At 37.2% G+C, this 22,676-nt stretch overlaps 1 protein-coding gene across 1 annotated transcript in view; it reads right to left on the reverse strand.

The window, feature by feature from the left end:
- MICU2 (mitochondrial calcium uptake 2) overlaps positions 1-22,676 on the reverse strand; it is a 151,464-nt gene that overhangs the window by 17,638 nt on the left and 111,150 nt on the right. The window contains exons 3-7 of the mRNA XM_037376196.1: positions 21,758-21,789; positions 21,549-21,624; positions 16,920-16,967; positions 12,633-12,715; positions 7,099-7,161 (exon numbers count right to left, since the gene is read on the reverse strand). Of these exons, the coding sequence (XP_037232093.1) occupies positions 7,099-7,161; positions 12,633-12,715; positions 16,920-16,967; positions 21,549-21,624; positions 21,758-21,789 (302 nt within the window). The remainder of the gene's footprint in view (positions 1-7,098; positions 7,162-12,632; positions 12,716-16,919; positions 16,968-21,548; positions 21,625-21,757; positions 21,790-22,676) is intronic.

Here is a 22,676-nt window from a genome sequence, read left to right on the forward strand (position 1 = left end):
CTGGCATTTCTTTGAACGCAACAAAACACTAGGTAACATGAAGAGAGATATTTTTTTTTTGTAAGTCCAGAGGGATTTCAACAAACTATTCTTATGACATCTAAATAGCCTCTGTGTCTTTTATCTGGTTGAAGAGGTAAGATGAAAGACAAGAGTCTATTCATAAGATTTAATGCTAATGGTTATTTAGCTTTCAGCATCATCAATAATAAGTCTCATTAGTTCACTGTGTGTTTCATGCTTACTGCATATGTGACACATTATTTTATAGTTAAAGAGGTAACATTCCTCATTTCTACTGCAAGCTACAATTCACTAAATGCCAGCGATAGGAGTTACGTATGAGTGAACCTAGGAAAAAAAGTTTTCAAGCTATATGCAAACCATACTTACTGAACTTTTATCATTTAACCGCAGGCAAAGAATATTTAAATACCCACAAGATCTATCCTTCTAAAGTTTAAACACTTCAGATTACTGTGAAGACTGATGCATAAACATTGGTATATGCTTTTTTGCAAGTCAAAAGGTAAATGTTCATATATGCTTACTTGAAATTCAAACCCAAACTATTTATGTCAAAATGGAAAGTTTTCTAAGAAACAGAGAACAACTCACATACTTCTCACTGCAATGAGATTCTAATCTGCTTTTTGTGGTTTTTGCTTACATGTTTAAAAGGGACTTGAAAAATACAAGACATAAATTTGATGATGTAATTTTAGTAACCAAACTAAAATTTATGCAATTTAATGCCTCCAATTTTAATTACTCCATATTAACATCAGTGTTGTATTGAAAACAAACTGAAAAATAAGGTTTAAAATAATCTTTTAAAAATGAAGTCTGCAACAGAAAAAGTCTTTTTCTTCTATTCACGCTTCTCTAGCTATAAGCTAAAAGAAGACATACAAACAATACCTATCTCATCTTATCTAAGATGACAAAGCCTATCCCTGGATTTATACAAATATGCACCTACTTGTTGGCTACCCTCTTTATCAGTTGAAATTCCAAAGTGGAATTGGCAGACGTCCAAACACTGTGTCGGTGAGAGTTAAATGTATTTTAAAACTACAAAACGGTACATTTCTTTAAAACAGAATATGCAATAGGAGACCACAGAGACTACAGCTTAAGGGTAAAATTTCAAAAAATTGCTTTTCCTAGAGTTAATGCTATCAAATTAAAGTACATGTTAGTACATAATTCCTTTTTGTCCACAGAATCATTAGGAGCTTTTGCTGCTGAACTGTATAAATTAGTACCAACATGACAAATCTTTGTTAGAAGATAATGAGAGCTCTATTAATATTTCCAACACCTCACCCTCCTGAGCTTAGGTAAAAGAATAACTTACATTTGGAATGTCTTTCTTGGCAACGAGAATGAAATGGTAGCCTAATCCTGGAGCTGTAAAAAGGACCAGACTGGTAGCTTTGAGTCAACAGAGCTACTATCTGAACTGAGTAAAAGTTTGTAGTCTGGTGTATCTGGTACCTTCAGCCCCGGGAGTGTGCACCACAGCCCCCTTTTGGGCTGTGCACTTTACTGAAAGCTGAGGCACAGAGTGGAGAAGGGATGGTGATGTTCTGAGTCTCACCTTGATACAAGCATGGGATGGGGCAAGGAGATGTATCTCAAGCAAGGAACTCAGACCAGGGTCCACTGATTCAGACAACGAATCCCAAAGACCGAGCTCTGATGCCACACAAGTCTGTATAAACTAATGAACACGTGTGCACGTATCACAAACATAGGCTTATTTTCCTAGAGTAACGTTAACACCTCATACACTTTTCAAAAGCACCATGAATTGCTGAATATGCAATTATTCCTTTTTAAGCAAGATCAGATAACAAAACATTTATTTCCTTATTCCATTACACTACTGTTAATGTAGAAGCCTGATGCTGCACACACTGAGACATGGGCACAGACCTACTCAACGCTGCAGCTCGCCAGTGAGCTGCTGACATTTAGGACCCAATACTGCAGCAAGTAGCAACAAGTGCCATTAAGAAGAAACAACACACTGTGAGGCAGGTTTTTTGGAATAATGTACCTAACTGATTTTCAAAACTTGTCTGAAATGTTAGTAGACTTACTGTCTCTAGATTCTTACCACCTTCCCTTGCAGAATTTGCCTGAGGCATGACTGGAAAGCATTCACCATAATTAAAATCTGTAATATGTTCCTTATTCTCTTATGTGGCTCCTGGGAGATGGTATTTGCTGTGCAATGTCTTGTTTCAACAGAAATTGCAGAAATAATACATATTTCGGATTTACTTTTTTTTGGATTAAGGTAAAAGCAGAGTGAATAGATGAAGAACAGAGGCAGAAAAGAGAGGAGGGTCAAGGAGAACAGTATCTTAGTTCCTGTCTGCTAATGATGTCCCAAAGCTTTCCAAAGATGAGACTAAACCTTGGCAAATTTTTCTGAGTCCACTTCTCTGAAATGCTTTTATTTTTCAGCTGCTAGGTCAGTCAATTCATCATGCCAGGCTCCTATCCCTGAAGGCAATCCAGACTTCAGTCTAAGCAGCCTAGACTCAAACACTGCTCAAGAGCATCAAGCTTTCTGTCTTTTTGAAGATTCTCCAAGATGTTGGGATATATCCTACAACTCAGTTCTGGGGAGAAGGTTTAAAAGATGTATCCATTATGAAATTAATCCTACCAGGTACAGCCAGTCCAAAGAACTGTAAACAGGCAAGCTAATAGGACCAGGAGATCGAAATCTCCAAAGACAATCTTTTTTGGCAAAGCTAGACATCATCTTACCATGAATCAGCTTTAATCATTATGTAAATCCATACTGAAGTTTTCAATGTTTTGCAAGGCACTTTCTTACTAGGTAGGATTCAAGAATACATCAGGTCTGATACAGATGGGCTACAATGTGCACAATTGTTTTCTACAAAGGGTACAACAGACAATATCTGAGAAGTGGTCTGATGGAGCCTTTTCTGAACAACAAACAGCTGATGCCCAGCATTCAACAACATCCATAATTCCCATTACTGGGGGATTAGTTGTTTTTTAATGACAAGTAATGTCACGGAATTGCTATGGTGTACCATCAGTGCCTTCAGCAATGACAAAAATGTAACCTCATGGACATCCTCAGCTTTCAGAGTTTTCTGTTCTGTTACCTCATTTGTTCGTGAGGTAAACAATGACTCAGCAGGTTTTTTAATAGCCTAATATTTTGATGCCACATGGCTTGGTTCTTTGTGGGATTTACCTGTCTGGAGAGCTTCCTTTAAAGCATATGGGATTTACCTGTCTGGAGGGCTTCCTTTAAAGCATACAGGAACATGGCACTGCTCCTTGGTTTAAAGCATCTAAAAGCTTTTCAGCAGAATTCAGTGTTAATCTGCTGATATGAAACATACACATTTATGTTGGTGAAGATAGGTCAAGAAAAAATGTGCACTCTATCTGAACTGAGAGGTGACAAGATTAATGACACAGTCTTTTCGGGAGGGATATTAATTTTAGCCTTGGACCATATTTTTGCAAAATTTGATGTGCTGTACCCCCCCTGACAGAGTATTACTGCACTAAAAGAGCATAGCTCTCAACCACCATCCTACCTTCCTCCCTTCAGTTTAGGCAGTCTTTAGCTATTTTGGGCCCAGGGCTTTGCAGACTTTGAAGCTATGGCTACAAAACTTTAAACTAATTAGAACTTCTAGGGAGCAGATGGCTATGAGGGCCTGCACGGCCTCTGTGGTTGAGGAGATGCATCGCAATGCTGCAATATCTGAAGGTTGAAGTGTAAAACCTTGTGCTGACCAGCTAAGTTGTGATAAATGTGTGAATGACTCATGTCATTTACCTCTCTTAGGACCAATGACAACAAAAAAAAAAAAAAAAAAGGAAAACAAAAAGAAGGAGGAGTAGACAGGTTAGAACAACTGACATACAATTGGAAGATATCCATGTGTGGGTCTAAAAGTATACTTCAGTCAGACTGCATTTCAGTTCAAAAGTTTTCTGTTTAAAAGAGATTAATAGCTGTGTCCCCAAGTACTGGTTAAACATTTTTAAAAAAGCATGTAAATGAGGGATTTTGTATGAAAATGTGTTAATTAATGGAATCCAGAAGCATATGTTTAATCATTTGGAAATGAGACAACACACATATTATTTCCCAGCATGAACTCCATTTCAAGAACAAATATAGAACATTCTATATTATCATTCCTTTCCTAACAACAGCTAAAATTAATTTCTAAGATTAGCCATTACACAAAGCATATCAAATTAGAGGTATTGAAACTACTCAGTAACTCATTAATCTAAGTTGAAGGGCCAAGAGCAGAGTCCCTGATCCAGACAACTGGGCTGTACAATAGGTATCTGCAACCATTGGCATTGTTTTCACTCTACCAGAATGCTGGTGTGCTAGAACACTATCAGAGCAGCCTGAACAGTTCTGCTAGGAAACTTCTACATCATTTTCTCGAGTCGAGTTAGAAAGAACCAGGTTGCCAGTCTTGCAAGTCTGCCTCCACCTCTCCTTTACTGAGTGTGCACCTGTGCTATGAGTAAATCAGATTGCCTGCTCTGCAAAAGTCAGCAAGGTACTTCCCAAAAGACCGGGCTGGTTAAGGCTGGGCAGATTTTTTGGCTTTTCTTCTGGCATCAGTTACAATACTGGGGGGAAAAAAATCCCTCAGTTTAAATATATTTGTCTGGATAACCAAGTCCACTGATTCTCATTCAAGGGCTATTACTAAGTGGTGAAATTTTGAATTTTAGATGTGTACGTCAAAGTCTCAATAAAACAGGCAGAGATACAAGCACCCTGGGAGCACAGCAAATGAACTGCTTTTTCTTTTCCTAATACAGTATCTCAATGAGTATATTAAGTGGTATCTCCATACAGTAAATGACTGGGACCTTTGTCTATACACTGTACAGGAAACATACCTGGATATACCTGCTGGTTAAATAAAGTTGCACACTACCATTTAAACCTTATTTTTGTAAGTCAGTGACATTTTCCATCTGATATCAGAGACTGGGATTACTTTGAAAAACTAACAAACTCATAGCCGAATTGTGAAAGTGCTGTGGAAATAAAGAACTATCCCAAACACTAAACTGCTGCAGTGTCTCAGCTTTCAAAGAACCTAGTCAATTTAAAAACCATATTTCTATGCTTTATCTACTTTGCTTGAAAGTAATACTATGACTGCAAAAATTATTAAAAAAAGGGGTAAAAACATATGCACTGGCTACACTGTATAGTCAGATTCACTGCTTATAAAAACAATAAACCCCTTTTGTGAGAGATGGAGACAAGAAAGAAAATAAAAATTAGAAGAAAATTTGGATTTTGCCAAGTAGAAATATAGAGACCAGAAGAATTTCAAGATGGCTGTATGCCCCAAAACTATTTAATTCTTCTTTTGAACATATTGTAATTCCATTTATAATCTGCTAAGGAACTGTATTAAATAATATTTTCTGATTACAGTAACTTCAGATTTTTCTCAGTGGAGAATTCTGAAGACAAATTTCAAGAAAGACAAAAACCAAGTTAAGAGACATCCAGGCTCAGGTATTTTATTAGCTCCCAGTAAGTGTTTACAACTAAATCTGTCCAACTGTATCAAAGTTTCTCTGGAAATCTTATACTATAGCTGTGCATTCATGCAGAATCCTTTCTCTTTCACTGTCATAGCAGCTAAGTCTAATACTTAGGTTTTGAGGAGCAGGCAAACTAAAACAGGTTTTGAGGAGCAGGCAAACCTATTAATCCTAGGTATTTTAATCTGGTGACTGATGAAAAGATTCAAGAAAGGAGATGGTTATTAGTCAGTCAAACAATTTTTATCTGAACTCCGGATGCATACTGAGGGAGCAAGACTTTTATGCAGCAGAAGACAGTTTTTGTTCATGCCTAGTAAATATTAAAGGTGTTAGCAACACCACCACTTCCATTTTTTTTCCAGGCAGGTGCAAAAGTAAAGAACACAATCCGGACCAACTCTTCACAGAAACTGCTGATGCATGAAAGATTTATAAAGCAAAGCCCCATATAAATTTCTTATTGAATGCTTCCAACATAAGCAGTCCTTGCCTCATGACTGTTTCAGCTTACAACTGAAAGCAAGTTTCCAGTAAGAAAAATATCCTTCAGCCACACCATCCCATTTAAGCATTACAGCAAAAGTAGTGCTGCTGATGTAAGCAGCACCTTATAGTAATAGACGGAGATAATAGATCTGTAGTCTCCACCTCCTTTGCCCTGGTTCATCAGTTGCTTCTGAGGTGTTTGCAGTATGCTCAGGACCTTCACACTTCTTTGTATTCAGTCTCCTTCAATCTCATCCAGGCTACAGAATATCTTGTCTCTGTGCTGACTACAGAGTGAAGAAGAGATGGCGGCTGACAAAGACTCTAGGCGGGAAGAAGGTAGGTTGCAGTGACAGGATTCAGGGGAAAACAGCCAGAAGAGAGCAAGAATTTGCTTGCTCCTTTCATTGATGAGATGTATTTGACATTTGCTAATGGTCTGCAATCCAGTGAAACGTCTAACCCCATTGGAAGATCACACTCTAAGAACATTTCTTCTGCTTTGCATCTACACCATTCTTTCTGGAAATGGACCTAACTAAAGTAATCCTTGCATTTGTCACCTCAATGACAACAATAACATTTCAAACCAACTCAGAGTAAGCTGTTATTACTGGAACAGCAGCACTTAGGTAAGTTTAAGGTACCAATTTCTGTTTGGAAAGCCATCTTTTCTCATATGTCAATACAGCCAATACAAAACTCTTTTCTGAGTTTTTCATAAATTGAAGACAGTTACTTTGAAACAAAGGCTTACAGAAACTACATAACAGAGTCACTACACAGTAATGAAATACATTAATTGTATGGATTTCATTGATAGATTCAGAAGTGACAAAACATTTTTCTTCCCCAGTTAGAACGCAATTTACAAATCATGCACTTTAATTAAAGCACTAATACTGATGCTTATATATGTATCTAAAACTTCTGAGAAATTAACAAAGTTCATGGGAAATGCAACGATGTGTTTGCAAAGAAAAATGTATCTCTATTTCATACCCGAAATACTGTTTCATCTCCAGCTGTTTTCAAATCATCTTCCTTCCCAATGATTCTCTGTAGCTGTATTTGTTAAAACAGGAAAAAACACAGAGGAAAATTACAAATTGGGTCTTGCAAGAGTCTCCTTTTTCAGAAACTTGCATTAATTTCACCTTTTCTTAACTATAAAGTCTTATGTAAGTCTTAACTTATATTAGTCTTAATATTATTAAACTTAACTTATATAAGTCTTAACTATAAAGTAAGTATTATGTTTCTGCCAGGTTCTCTAGTGATGACAAAGTATTTGCATATTGAAAGATATTTTGTTATTCAGACACACTTTCGCCCAGGAACATCTTATCTACTGTGGTTAATACAGCCAAGCAGAGCATATGAATCTATCTCTTGCAACCCAGCATTTACTCTATTTGTAGAGGAGATGTTCATGTGCTAGAATCTTAGCATTCACGAAACTCAGGGGTATATCATCAAGGGTCAATCGGGAAATAAAAACAATTGTGTGATCTTCATACAGTCCTCCTGATAGCTTTACACAGGTTTGCTACAGACATAATCTTTTAGACATGAAAAACATACCTGTTCACATGAAGTACTATACAAGTAACAATAATAATTTAATTAAATAAGCAAGTGCATTTTCATAGCTGGCATTAAACAGAATGTGGTTTGAGGTTCCCCTCCACCCCACAAATAAATGAATCTTGAACGTGTTAGCTAAGATTTTTAGAAGTACTGAACTGAGTCACATTTTAAAACATAACTTCCACTGCCCCAAGTAAGGCTTTAAGGTAATATAGAAAGTGTACTCATTTGCAGCACCTTAAGTATACCTCAGCTGCAAGGTTTCTTTGACTTTGTTTTAGCTTGGGAGGTCAACACGGCTACAAGAATGAGTGATTTAACATAGCACGGGGTATACCTACCTTTCACAGACATTTGCATGAATCCTCAAAATGACAGCAAAAATGAAAGGAGAAGGGACTTATTACATTTCAGGTATAGATACAGACTTAACACCCATCACTCTGGATTTGGAGATGTTAGGAAAGATGTTTTTAAAGCTCAGGGTTTTTGAAGCTGCTGGTTTGCTTCTCAAACGTTTCTGAGTGATTCCTCACCCTGTCCATTAAAACTGGGGAAAAAACCGCATGACTAAATTTGCATAGCCATTATTTTATGTGGTTCTCAAATCTCTTCTTAGGGCTTTATTATTTTTCCCTTTTTTTTTATGTTGTTCAGAAAAGCAATACGGGCTTGTAAGCAGTGAGCAGGAGAAAACCCACTGTTTGAAGGTCTTCCTTTGGCTTTCAGATTTTGACTAATTCACTTGGTCTGTGGCGGGGTTTTTTTTATAGCCTTGGTTTTTGAGTTCCTTAGGATAGCTACTTTCTATTATTATTTTTGAATGGCATGCCTTGATATTATTTAACAAAATAAATACCGTAAAACAAGACAATTAAACAGTACTAGTTCTTCCAAATTACTTTTATTTTTGAAGTATTTTGAAAAATTGACTAGTACAGTAAAAGCATTATGAACTTCTTCATATCAAGGTGATATGAGCTCTGGATAAAAACACAACTGTTCATCCATATTCTCACCAAAAAATTACATTTTTTCTTACCTGAAAAGTCCACCTTTTGCTCACACACAAGAAATACAACTGTAAATACTTTCTAAACCAGAGAAAAAATGTTTTTTTTCTTAGAGATTTTATTTTTAAATGACTCAAAAAATCTGCAGACACTACTAAAGAGCACAGACACACAGTATAATTTTTTTCACAAGTGTCCTAGAAGATTTAGTTATTGTTTTCTTATACCGTGTGTAAACCCTTATAGTGCTTGAAACTATTTCCAGTAGTTTGCAGATATTTTCCAGCATAAAACAGCAATTACTCACAGAGGGAGAAGAACTCTGCCCTCGAGAAATGGACTCTAATACACAACTGCTCCTTGTAACATTTATCTGTATTTAATATTTGCATCTGTTCATCACTCGAGATCCCAATGGCTAATTCAAAGATAATGAGACCTATTATGCCTCTTTACTAAAGACACTAATCTTTTCTGAAGACAAGAGCTGGCAGAAAGGCTATGTCAGTCTTAAAAAACAAAAGGTGATTTTGCATCTTCCAGTTGTGAGTGAGGGATTAGTGCTTGCGGATGCTCTAGGACTGCAGAGGTGTTCTGCACCAAACCACCACAGCTGCTGACAGTGCCAGATGCTGGTTCATTCAGCCCTAGATGAACCTCTCCAAGTCTTTTGTGGCATCAGCTGTTCAGGACAAGTATATAAAGACAGTCTATTTGGAAATTCTAAATTGCATAGCTTTTGCATGTGCCATCACTTACCATACCTTCATTCCCAATAGTTTTGAACTGTCATTAATTTTACTTCGAAATCTTTAATCAGGACAAGGTTAGGGAAATTCCTCACCTTCTGGGGATTTTGGGATCTTTGGTAGCCTTATTCTTGATGGGAGGTCTCAGATTAATGTGTATGGGTTATTATGTGCATGTCTGGAAATCCCCCTCACCAAGTCTCATGTGAATGTCTTGGAAGTGCAGAGTTCACAGCAGTATCTTCCTGTCTTCATAAAGATGCAGGTAATACGGCTCTGAGAAACAATTCTTTGCACTCTAGCAGGGGCTGATTAAAGGATGACTACTAACATCTGTGAACATGCCATTTCTACCACATCTTCTTCACTCTGGAGTTGCAGGGCAAAGGCACAAATCCTTGCAGATGCCCACCTCAAAATACAGATTGCTGTGATTCTGGGCCCAATGTTGAAATGTCTCTTGTATTGTGAATGTTTACCACTGAAACATGGAAGAAGCAGAAATTAAGAATAGACTGGCTTGGGTAGAAAGGAGGAGGGAGGAGAGAGAACAAGTTTTCTGACCCTGGGAAGGGACAGACTTTTAACTCCTACTGGAAAGGAAGAAAATGTGCACAGAAATGGAAAGGCTACAGAGGACAAGATAAACCTCTCTTGCTGAAAACATAGAATTGCATTCAAGATCTCCTTTCCCAAACATTCATTTAAGTTAGCAAAAAGCACTGAATCTACTGGGAAATCCTGCATCTCACACTCCTTCAGTGTGTGATCCGTACAGGTCTGAACAGCCTATCTCCACCACGCATTGCAGGCACTAAGGACTTGGGTTTTAGAGTCTCCTTCTCACCCTTCTCCCTTTCCTAAATAATTCCACGACACATCTTGTGCCTGTTTATGCAGTAACGCGTCAGGGTTGAGATATACACAATTCAAAGAACGATGGACATTTTGCAAACTGAAAGGCAAGTTCTTACCTCAAAGCATTTACTGTCTAGATCAACAGGTAACACAGATGTACATAGATGTCTCAGTAGATAATGGATGGGAAGTTGGGAGAAGAAGAGGTGACAAAGCAAGAGAATGAAGTAGCACTGAAATTTCTTTTCCCATCACATCCTGCTTACAATAACTGCTTCTTCACTATGCTTTTCCACTGCTCTTTCCTTACATATGTTTCCTGATATCATTGTCAAATACAGTGTGGAAATAACCACAGAATAGTCCAAATGTATTTTCCTAAGATGCCAACTGGGACAAGACAAATGGCAGATGAACCACAAAATCTACTGATTTATTAGACATACAGAAGCTTTCTACGATGCATACAGAACTAGAGTACACAGAGATTAATGCACACACATTTTCCCAGATTCTTACATTTAAGACATTTTATTTTTAAACCTAACCTATAAAAATCAAGTTTTGCTTTAAAATAGTCACCGCTTATAAATGTTAAGTAAACAGTCATGTCAGAAAACTCACCTTTTGATTAACTTACATCCTGTGGGGCTTCTTTGAATGTAATGATTCTTGTGAGTTGGCACAGCATTTTGTTATTATTTTTTTTTTTACAACTTCATATTAATTTATCAATATAGCCCTTAAAGGAAATCTAAAGTAACAATCTATCTAACTAGAATAATTTTCATTTAATTTGATTGTCTCTACAGAGATCAAATTATTGTGTTCACCTTCTGCTTTTGATGACTTTCTGTTGTTTATACTAGCTGATTCAATTAGAATTACCCGCAATGGATAATGGCTATTAAATATGACATACTGTACATCTCCTCAAGAGAGTTGTGCTGTATTTCTGCAAGTATCTCCATATTTGCTTAACTGATACAGAACCTATTTAAAGGAAGTACTGCTAACATGGCATTCTGGTGCAGAGACACTACAGGCTGAACATGTTCACTTGTGTCCACGGACTTGCTTTCCCTTGCAACATACTGTTTTGCAGATGAACAATACAGCCACAACAGACATATTTCAATGATCAGGGCACTGCTACTCTGATAACAATGCACTGGGATTGTCCCAGGTTCAGTAGGTTAAAAATCAAGGCCTTACTTAGAATTTGATTTCTTTTTAATCAGCATAATAATTAACATTTTAACAGAGCAAGTCTTCAAACTTCAAAGGTTTTGTGTAGCAACAAATGAGTGCAGGGTATCTGCAGGCTCAGGGACTTTGGGGAACACTGTCTTGGGAAATGGTCTAATTTCATGTATAATTTTCAAATACTACTGCTAAGTCTAGAAGTATTTTTACAATATTTTAAAATATATTTAAGTATGTCTCATCAATTGTAATCTTATTAAGAGAGAATTCACTGAAAAATTGGCTACCAGTGCAAAACACATGCTAACAGCTATTGTAACATTAATTCAGAATTTAAGGCTATGAAAGTACATTTAAATAAATTTTTCTATCAACAGTTGCATCTTTATAAGCTTTAGATTCTATGTTTCTCTGGAGTTGTTGCATTAATGATCATCTTTAATTTTATCCTAGTGACAGAAAATAATTTGTATTGTAGTAGCCATTTCAGTTTCTTATGAAATCATCTCTCTAGTCACCTCCAATACGAATGAAGAATCTGAATTAAGCTGAGCGGGTCTATGACAAATTATATTTTTTAATTTTGCATCCAACTTCTGACAAGAAGTATTTCGTTAAAAGTCTCCTGTTAAATACTTAAAAGTTGAATAAGTTACATAATTAAGCCTGTTCTTCTTTAAAACGTCAGAGCAAGATTTTCTTATTAAGCATCTGCATTTCTACTCCAGATTTTATACAAAATATGGGGGAATCTGCTGTTATTCTCCAGAGTGTGAATTCATGAATATATGTGAATATTTAGAAAATAAAAAACTTTTGCAAATGTTTATTTAAATTAGCTCATGGGATTAAGGGACGTACAACAATTGTTACCTTCCCAGAAACAGATTTTAGATACAAGTCAAAGGTAACATTTATAAAAGTGGATTCAAATATAGTAAGTACTTGTATAGCAATGCTTCGGTATGTGCTACTTTCATATAAAGCATTTTAGTAAGTATGTGATCATAGATTGGACTGAAAAATAGGTTTGAAGATTTTAATGAACCTACATTTAGCAAATATAACCCATGGAACTATTTAAATGCTTTAAATTTTATATGCATATAAATACACATACCTTAAAGAATTCTTTCTTTTCAACTTGTTCATTGCCATCTGTATCCAACATTTTAAAGGCAATCTGAAATCCAGTCTGGGGCTCTGCAACAAATTGCAAAAGAACTTTATTGTAAATACACATACACACACTTACACTAGTACTTAAATATTTAATGCAAAAGGAATATTGCCTATGGTCCAGGTCTCCATTGTTATGCATGCATGACATTTCCAGTAAACCACATGTACCTCCTCCAATATAAGCAAACTTTTAAAGCACCTTTTAACTACCATTTCAAGGGATAATTAATGCAAGAAATGCCAGCAGTGCCTAAGTACAGCCATGAATGTCCATCTGATCCCAACAACTGTGAAAATATCGTGTGTCTTACTGTCCTGGTCTTAGATCTTCTCTACAGATGTCTCCATAATCCCATGTAATTTCTGAAGTCTAGCTCTGCCTTGATTGTTAGAGCTCCTTTTCAGGTGAGAAGCCTGGAAAGTGCCTTGAGAAACCAATAATTATCCCCAAACTGCATGAAAGAGCTTAGTGTACTCCTCTGGTACTCCTTGCATGCATTACTGGATGCCAGTATTTGCAGTCTTCCCTAGCAAACAGACTGATCTTGTAACGATGGCCAGCTCTCTCAGCTCCTGCTCCTGCTGTGTTAGACCCCAGGCCTTTTTTTTTTTTTCCTACCTTTCTCCTTCCTCCCTAAACAGTGTACTCAGATGTTACTGAGATGTAATAAACCACTCTTTCTGGCCTTTTTGGACAAAAGCATGTTTTGTATGACTCCCATCAAGCTGACTTTTTCAGGAATTTTATACAATTTTACCCTGCATTTCCTTCACCGAGTGGATGTTTCTTTTCAGCACAAAAATGTAATAAGTTCTGGATCTTGCAGGTGCTATAAAAACCTGGTGTGTTTTGAGGTCCTTCCCACAATTTCCTGATCTTACTTTGCTTACAGGAGGTGGCCTCACTCATTAGCGGCCCACACAGGAGCAGCATGCTGCTGAAATGTAGTTATAGTTCACTGCAGTAGCAAACACTTATCCCAGTAATTTCTGGAGCAGGTGAATTAATTCCACAACCCAGTCAAGTCAGGCATTAATATGAAAGCCATGGACTTCTTGTCCCTAGAATGTACTCATGTTTCCAAGAACAATGTTGGACTCATGAGGGCAGTGAAACAGTATCTCCAAAAAAACTCTAATGCCTTTGGAGTTTTTCTTTTGGAAATATGTTCTTCTTCCAGCTCCATTCTGTGAAGTTTTAAGTTTTGCTTTTTTTTTTTTAATCTTTCTGCAAAGGGAACAATTTGAAGAAATATTGTTCCCTTTTAAGTGATTACAAGATGGTTAAAGAGAGCACTATTTTTACGTTTTAGAAATAACTACATCTTTAGCAGCCAACTGATGTTCTTTGTGGAGCAACCTTGTGACACAGGGTTATTTTATAAACATCGCTGCAATCCGCACAGCAGAGACCTTCCCCAGCAACTGGGCTGCAATAATCAAACCTGGCTTCCTTTCCATGGAAATGCCACATGCTAAATTTGTGTTACTAGTATAAAAGCAAGAAGAGCCTATCTTAGAACATATTTAGAGAATAAAAGTAGTTGATGTATTTAATAGTAATTCGTACCATCTGTGTTGCAATTTTCAGATAAGAGAGCTGTTACTGAAAATGTAGGACCTAAAGCTGCTTGTAGTGTTCAGAGATGACATACTTATCTGATATGATGTAAACCCAAAGGTATGTGTTCGTAAAATAAGCACAGTTCAAAAACTACCTCAGATATATTTGTATTTAATTAGAATCAGGCAAAATTCCAAAATCTGAACAGAAAAGCTTCATCTTGGCTATGAGTGCAGGTTAATACCTAGGTGCTTCCCCTCCAACTATTCCTATGTTGACCAAGCTGTCAACTCCTGTGACTGGCTAACTGAGATGAAGCTTTACGTAAAGGTGACAACTTTAGCTCCTGGGCTCCTTCACCAGGCAGGGCTTTACCAGCAGCTCCAGTACACAACTGCTGGAAATGAAATTCAATACAGCACTGGAAGAAAAAAAAAGACTGCGATGATACAAGGCAAACAGAAAAGAGAAAAGGGGATCAGAGGGGCAAAATAAAACCTTTGCCTGTCACAAAATCACATTTTCAAGTTGTATAACAGGCAGCATGGTCTCGTCAGTAGTGTCCTGGAACCGGGACTCTGGAAACCTGGTGACTCTTCTCCTGTTCCCCTATTGCTCTGTTGGTGACTTAGCAGTAGTCATTTAAATACTAATGGCTGCTTTAAGAAATCTCACATTAATTCTCACTACTGAGATAAGTAAGCTGTGTAACTGGGGGTCGACTGACATGGGATACTTGTTAGGCAAAGATAGAGGCACTAACACTTGTTGACATTTGCTTTCAAACTGATCACAATGATAACCCTCTGTGTAACCAAAGCAGCAATATTAGCACTGCATTTTTATTCTGCATCAAAAAGTGCCTTTGTTTTTGCAGTTCAATACATTCCTATATAAATTATGTGAAAAATAACGTTAGTTGATTGTCTGGAGAAGTGGAACAACTTGCTCTGATACTGCTTCAATTTTCTAATTGTTTCAGCCAATAAATCAGCATGAATTTCCTTTCAGCTGCCATAGATTTTTAAAGAAATAGAATCTTTGGCACCTATTTCTGCAACCTTAATTAAGGTATTCTTCTGAAGTTATAATGTGGCTGTTGTGGTTGTCCTTGTTAAAAAAAAAGTATCTGTCTGAGTTGCAGGAAATGTTTTAGAATCAGCTTTCTAACTAGGCTAGACTTATTATTTCTGATTTAAAAAAAACCACTTGAACACATCGTATAACTCCTGTTCAAGTTGCATGCAGCACCAGACAGTCACTGCTGGTGACACAGTATATTTGTACGTTAAGTAGGTTATCTTAATGCATATATACTATTTAATACTGTGTACTAGCTGGAGTTTCCAAAGAGATTATCCTTCATGCTGCATAGTAGGAAGTAATGCAGTTCTGCTGAGAAATATGTAAGTTGCAAAAGGGCCACCTAAGCTGTGTGAGAGGTGTGTACCGACAGTCATTATCTGCAAAGGCTGGACATATTCTCTCCATTCTATGGAGACCAACATTACTTACTTGTAATACACTGTGACACGGTGGATTTCTAGAGCAAGGAAAATTTGCCAATTTGTTTAAGCCCCTGCCACGGACCTCACAGCCACGGAAGTGATGAAGCTTGAGCATCTACAGTCCATCAGGATAAGAGTGACTGCTTCCTCGTCTCCTTTCCCCATCCACTGATACCATGAGATCTAGTATGCCTAGCTTTGTCCCTTGCTTAAAAAGTTAGACCTGTACAAGTCAGTCAAACAAGACTGCATGTGGACTATTACATGGACATGCATTTGGACTGATGCACTACTAGTCTATGGGTCTCACTGCGTAACACTCATTGCATATATCTTATTTCAAATCTCGCTATTTTCCAGCATCACCTATGCTTCCATCAGAACAGCACAGGGAGGTGGCAAGCATGGCACAGAGCAAGTATGGGTGAAGAAAACCAGAATTTCCAAGATCACTTCCACACACAATAAAAAATACCTACTGTTTGCAGATAAAGCAAGTACCAAACAAAAAAGTTTTTTAAAATATGCTTGACAGAGAAAAAGGAAGGAGGCAAAGGAGGGGGCAGAAATACATGCAAAATACTTGAAGAAAATAAAGTAAAAGGAACAGAGGAAAAAAACAGGGTTAAAAAGTCAAACAAAAAGACACTGCAGAATTCTGCTGTTTATTTATATCATCTATTCTGTATTTGAACACATGAATAATAGGCTACAACCTTTCTGACACAACAGCTTTTTACACCACTGCATGAGCTATAATGTTAATGTCTCATTGTCCAAAATGACTAAAACTACTATCCAGAAAACAAATTATTTACCTTCCCCCACTGTTCATTTTCCCCTTTTTATGTGGTCCTGTAACCACTGTCTCCCCTCTCTCTAAGTCTCTTGAAAGACTTTTCTGATCTCATGGTGCAGGGATTATCATGATTTTTTAAGTACTACTATGGACCAATGATGACACCATGGAAGTAAGGTGCAATCAGTTAAATCCACTTTATATTAATGCCTTATCACTCTATATATAATAATAGTTCTTTACATTTTAGTATAATGTAGAAATTTAGAAGCTAAAACACACCAGAAGTTGTTCCTGGAAAGCTGTTAGTAACTGAGTATTTACACATATATATTTTAAATATATAATACTTACTTGTAAGGATTGTCAGCAAAAATAGGTACTCTGCATAAGATATCAATCCTGAAATAAAAGAGTTAAAGAATGACTTGCAAAAAAAAAAAAAAAAAAATACTTAATAGCAAGACTTGAAAGATCAAATCTTATAAACATAAAAAAATTGTAGTTTAACATTGTATTAAATAGGTTATTAAAGTAAGCCATGTTATTATTTAATAAAATTTTTACTTCTGTTTTTAGTGGTCTGAAGGTAAAATTCCCTATCCAGAGACTCATCAATGTTTACGTCTAATCAAGAAAGTAAGGTTTATTTGGTATTAAATAAAGGGCCTACACTAAATCTTTGGATTCTCACTGAAAACATTCAATGTTTATATAAAAGGCAAATAAATTAAATGTGCTTTGTCACATTTAGTACCTGGGAGGAGAACTCCTCTAACGTTACCCTGAAGGATCAAAGTCCTCCACCCTTTGGCAGCCTCGGGAAGGCGGGGAATAGCTTCCCTCTAATTCTCAAGGGGAACATGGTAACGCGCAAAGCTGTCAAGCTGCTAGATTGTGCTGATAGTACTGCTGGGCCCTGCGCCAAGAGGAGGCTTCTTTTTTATTTTTTAATTTTTTTTTTTTAAAATAGGAACATGTCCTTTCTACAAGGTGAAAGTATTTTCCCCCCTTTTGAAGGAAAATTCCAGTGTTTTCCTTTGAAATACTGCCTTAAGTGAAAAGCCTGAACAAACACAAAGATGTGATAGCGTCAAAATAGAGTGTACAAGCTAAAGATAGAGTGTGCATAACGAGAGTGGTTAAACAACAGAATCTGAACCATCTGCCCTGCAATAATGTTTGGAGAAAAAAAAAAAGTGAAGGGCTTTTTTATAGATCACTTTTCAAAATAACTGAGCTACTTATAACTTGTGAGCTAAACATTGTATAATGCTGAAGCTGCTTAAAATAATGAAGCTCAAACATGCCTATCTGTGCAAAGATAAACTATTTTTTATAATTTATATTTAGTTAATTGATAGATAAGGAATCCACTTAAGCTTCGGTAATAAACAATTAACTTCTAATAAATTACTATGCAGAGCCAACAGCATTTGTGTTTGACCTCCGACAGTGACTTAACACTAAGTTGTAAGTACCAGAGTTTAGAAATATTAAATTGCTGCATACAAGAGTCTGAAAATAGGAGAACAAGTCTTAGCTAAAGACTGATCTAATGCTGATCCTGTTGCTCGCTCACTCTGGGTCCATATCTCAGCTTTATTCCCCATCAAAATAGGGCTATTCACCCTATTATCCAGCGTGCACCACGTGTAAATCAGCACAGTCCTACAGTCATACTATACACCATGGAAATAAAAAATATTTTAATCTCAAAGATTTAGTTTTGCTACAAGTTTTGGGGTTACTTCCATTGCAAGAATGTAAAATATTATTTGCATTGCTGTAAAACTTGGAATCGTGTTCCCAGACAAAAGTATCCAGGATTTTTCCAAATTCGAAACCAAACAGAGAAAGAACTCCTACCCCATTTATTTTAGCTTATATGCCCAAGTAGAAGACAAGATTAAAAAAATGGATATAAACAAACGGGAGGAAAAGAAATCAAGCAAACAGTGTGATGGGCAGTGATCAAGATTCCTACTCCCTAATCTTGTTTTGTGCATGACACAGCAAATGACTTTTTAAAGGAAGAATATAAGGGAAGATGAGGAGGTAATTTTCAAGTCTATATAGAAAACACCTCGCAGTCATGGACTGCAATGGTATCAGCACAAAGATCTCTGCCTGAACATTGAACCAGCAAGAGGTGAAGGCCAGCATCACTGGCCAAGGAGAAGTGGGAGTCTGCCTCCTGGCTGTCTTGAGATGTGCTGCACAGGGGTATAAGGAAGACCTGGAAAGTGAAAACAAGCAGTTTACACTAAATAAAACAGAACAAGGACAGCACAGCGTTGGCATATAAAAGAAGAGATGATACATACACAGGAGATATGCAAGAAAAACATATTTATCAATGCATTTGTAAGGATATTAACATGGCAGATTATGCTTGGTAAAGTCAGAGAAAAAACAAAGTTGTAATAACTGAGACAGAAAATGCTGAGTACCTGGAGAGTTTTAGCTATATGGGTAGACAGGAAACATATCTTATAAAATTTTGCAGAAAGTATCTGCAAAATGTATATGGAGATAGTAAGATGTAAAGAAAAGACCACTTTAAAGACAATGCCTTGCTTGTTGGCTCAAGGGAAAAGCAAGATAGTGCTATTCACTTAAACTGCAGAGGTTGGCTAAGAACCTTGCAAGAAAGGGCGGTGGCGAGACACAGACTGTTTTCATCATCTTCCCACAAGCTGACTGAGAAGTCAGTATAGTGAAATAGGTAAAAAGCTAAATATAGTAAAAATACGTAAAAAACCTTCTTGATTGTTCTTTAAAATCCATCTCAGTGCCTTAAAGCAAATCCACAGGCTGTCTGGCATTTCCTAGCAGAGCGATTATACTAAAATAATTTGAGATAAGATTTTTTAAACTTGTGGACAACATTACTTAAAAGATTCAATGCAACAAATGTAAAAATAAAAACAACAAACCCACAGAAAATTATATCCATGTCCAAGTAAAATTTAAAAGACAAAAGCTTTACATTCTGTTGAATGACTCAGCATACTTGTAGCCAAGTATTTGCAGTTAGCATTGGCAAAATACTGTCATTTTCTAACACTATATGAACCTTCCCTATCCCTCTCTGGAAATCTCTACCCTCAACTTCATAGCAAATGCTGACAGTGCAATATTTATTGCTGAATAAATCATAACTATACCCACAAAGTATGACATGAGTTTTAAAACTGCCCGCTAGAAGGCAGAATTCGCTAGCGCTACATTTTACAAACTGGACTGATGACAGTTTTCCCTCTACTTGGTATTTAAGTAACAATTTGAAGGTAGTTAAAATAATCTCAGCTAAACAGTGGAACAGCTGTAGATTCATTATTCTGCTGCTTGTAATGTATTTAATACATAAATATTTACACTGAAAAAAATGTAGTAATAACGCATCTTAAAGCAAAAGCATCAAAGTCACTAGAGAGGCATCACGACCAAAAACTGTAAAAACTCCATGTGTTGTGGAGACATATGGATGACTGCACTGAACGTTCCTGCATCGTCTCAAACTCCTAGCTGACCTTTGAAGGACAGAGTACACAAACCCACAGTCCTAAACAAGGCAAGATCAATGCCTTGTCCAGAATGCAAAAGGTGCCAGCGTTATCACCAAGCCCACTTTCTGCCAAGCAATCTGCTGGGAGAGGTGCAGTAAAAGGAGGCTGTGCTGATTTGCTGTGTTTTCTCTTTCTTTGGTGGATTCCTTGTTTTCTCAGGCAGAGTGCTTCAGGGATTTGCAGTGTCAGCCACTAGAAAAAGAAAGGCTCTAAAAAAGCAAGGATAGAGAAAGAATATCCAAGAATTACAGACTGAGAATCCTTTAAACCCAATCCTGGGAAATCACATGATTAGTAATTTGAAAAGGCAGGGAATGACTACTCAATAAAAAATCCAGCCTTCCCTAGGACAGGAAAAAATTGTTCAACTTGTTGAGATGTTTCAGGGCTTTTGGGGTATGCTGGGTCTTGCAGGAGTGGACTGACAATAAAGCATCCAGCTGAAGACCCATCCACATCTGCAAAAGGACACAAGAAGTGAACCGGAGGCAGAAGAGGCCATGAGGCCCAAGGGCAGCCAAAACGCCACCAGCTGAGATCGCAGGCTGCCCTCTTGGCACAAGCTGCCCGCCATTGACAGGGATCTGCTGCGCATGGAGAGAGCATGGCTCATGCCGTGGCAGTGCAAAGGCACCTTTATTTTCCAGAAACACCCACAGGATATGGGATTCAGGCTGTAGTCTACGATACAGAAAGTTTTTGAACAGAAGCTGTGGGCCTTTCTCATTAGTTTGTGGTTTCAGTCTTTGTTACCGGTGAAAGGGTTAATTACTCATCTATTTGGCTTCCTTGATCTTCTTGTTTTTTTCTCCCTTCAGTTAATTTATTCTAATGAGGTGTTTACTTAGTGTTCATTTCCCTATTCTTATACAAACAATATCCCAGCTCTCACCACGAGTTTTTTCTTTATGTAGCCCAATATAAGGTAGAAATGCTGGGTGAGAAGAAACCAAAGCACATTGGTGTGGCGAAGGGCCGCTGAGCTCCTGAAGAAGGAGAAGTAAGATAAACTGCTTTTGGAATCAGGGATGCTACTTTACATAACTAGATACAAATTTTATTTTTAGATTCCATGCATTTAAGCTATACAGTGAAACAGCAGCAGCTTATTAACAACAAGTCTTAAAAATCCATTTTGTGCTGAAGTCATGCCTTTAGATCCTTTCTTTTCTACAAGTAGTAGGCTTTCCAATTTCTTTCATGTCTCCTGCACCTCAGAAGGCTTTCAATTCCCAGCTCTGCCTCTTTACTCTCTCTTGCATAACTGAGAGATTTGCCAAGGAGGCATATACTGGGCTAGATAGGGATGAAGTCAAATCCATGGAAACTTCTTTAAAAAAACATTCAGATTCATACCATATAATGAGATACAAAACAAGATGTATTTTTCAGTATCAAAAGCACTCATTACCTTTATCACCAAGCTCCCTAAAAAAGGTCGGTCCTGGTTTAGTTTTGGCAACACATAGCAGTGCAGCATCTACCTCCTTTAAAGACACAAACAATAAAATACAATTAAAATAATAAAATATAAAGCCTGTTTTGGAAGAGAAGTCTATTCAGTTGAGTAACAGAAAGAATGCAAGTTCTTTTGAAGAAGGAAAGGAACATTTTGCTTACCTTTTTTGTCAGTTTCTTGGCTGAGGCTTTACCTATAATAATAATAATAAAAAAATCATCATCATTCAATAACAAACTGACTTTAAACTTTGATCAGGTTCTGTGGCATTTCTTCAGATTTTAATGGGAAAACGCTAAGTAATATGAAACAGAGTATTTTGTAATAGGCAGTTTGTTTCTAATTCCCACAACCATCAAGAAAGGACAACATTTTAAAATAATAACAGCCGTCTGTTCAAATGTTCTTACAACCTAGATGAAACCACAGCCCGCTTTGGTATCTATGACTGACTTCCTAGTGTGATTTTGCATACTGTAAGCTACAAATGTAGTACAGATTCCAAAGCAAGATTATACAGTAAGAAACAACTGTAGTATTTACGAAGGGAGTTGCATGCACACATAACAATGCTTCCAAGTGCAGGCTGAGTATGCAAAAGCTAAGAAATATTTAAAAAGAGAAAAAAGAACAAAAATGTTGATGTTTCCATTAAGCAGAAGTAAATTGAACAACTCTGCTCCTGAAAGAGCATCAGATGAAACCATGCAAAATCCTAAGTGTTTATTAGTAGGTTCAAGTCCATACACTCAAATAGGGGAGCCAGTGGCAGCTGTACAGCTTGTATTCCTGTGTAAAACACCTGTTTGAGGAGCTGCGATGTATTGTCAGTGAAATGTTTCAGCTGGTTAGGCAGGGACCACAGACATCCTGCCATCACGGACTGGCCAGAGCTGTGCTCCATCCCTTCTCAGTCTATCTGCCTTATCACACTGGTCTGTCTCCTCAGCATTGTTCCTCACACAGTTCTTAAAACCCTGTGTCCTTCACTCTTACCACTCTTAGCTCACTGCTCCCTTCCTTCATCACCAGTTCCTCTGGATTCCAGCCAGCTATCCCCTCCTATTTATTCACACTGTG

The sequence above is a fragment of the Falco rusticolus genome, chromosome 2 (assembly GCF_015220075.1).
Source record: "Falco rusticolus isolate bFalRus1 chromosome 2, bFalRus1.pri, whole genome shotgun sequence".
Lineage (NCBI taxonomy): Eukaryota > Metazoa > Chordata > Aves > Falconiformes > Falconidae > Falco > Falco rusticolus.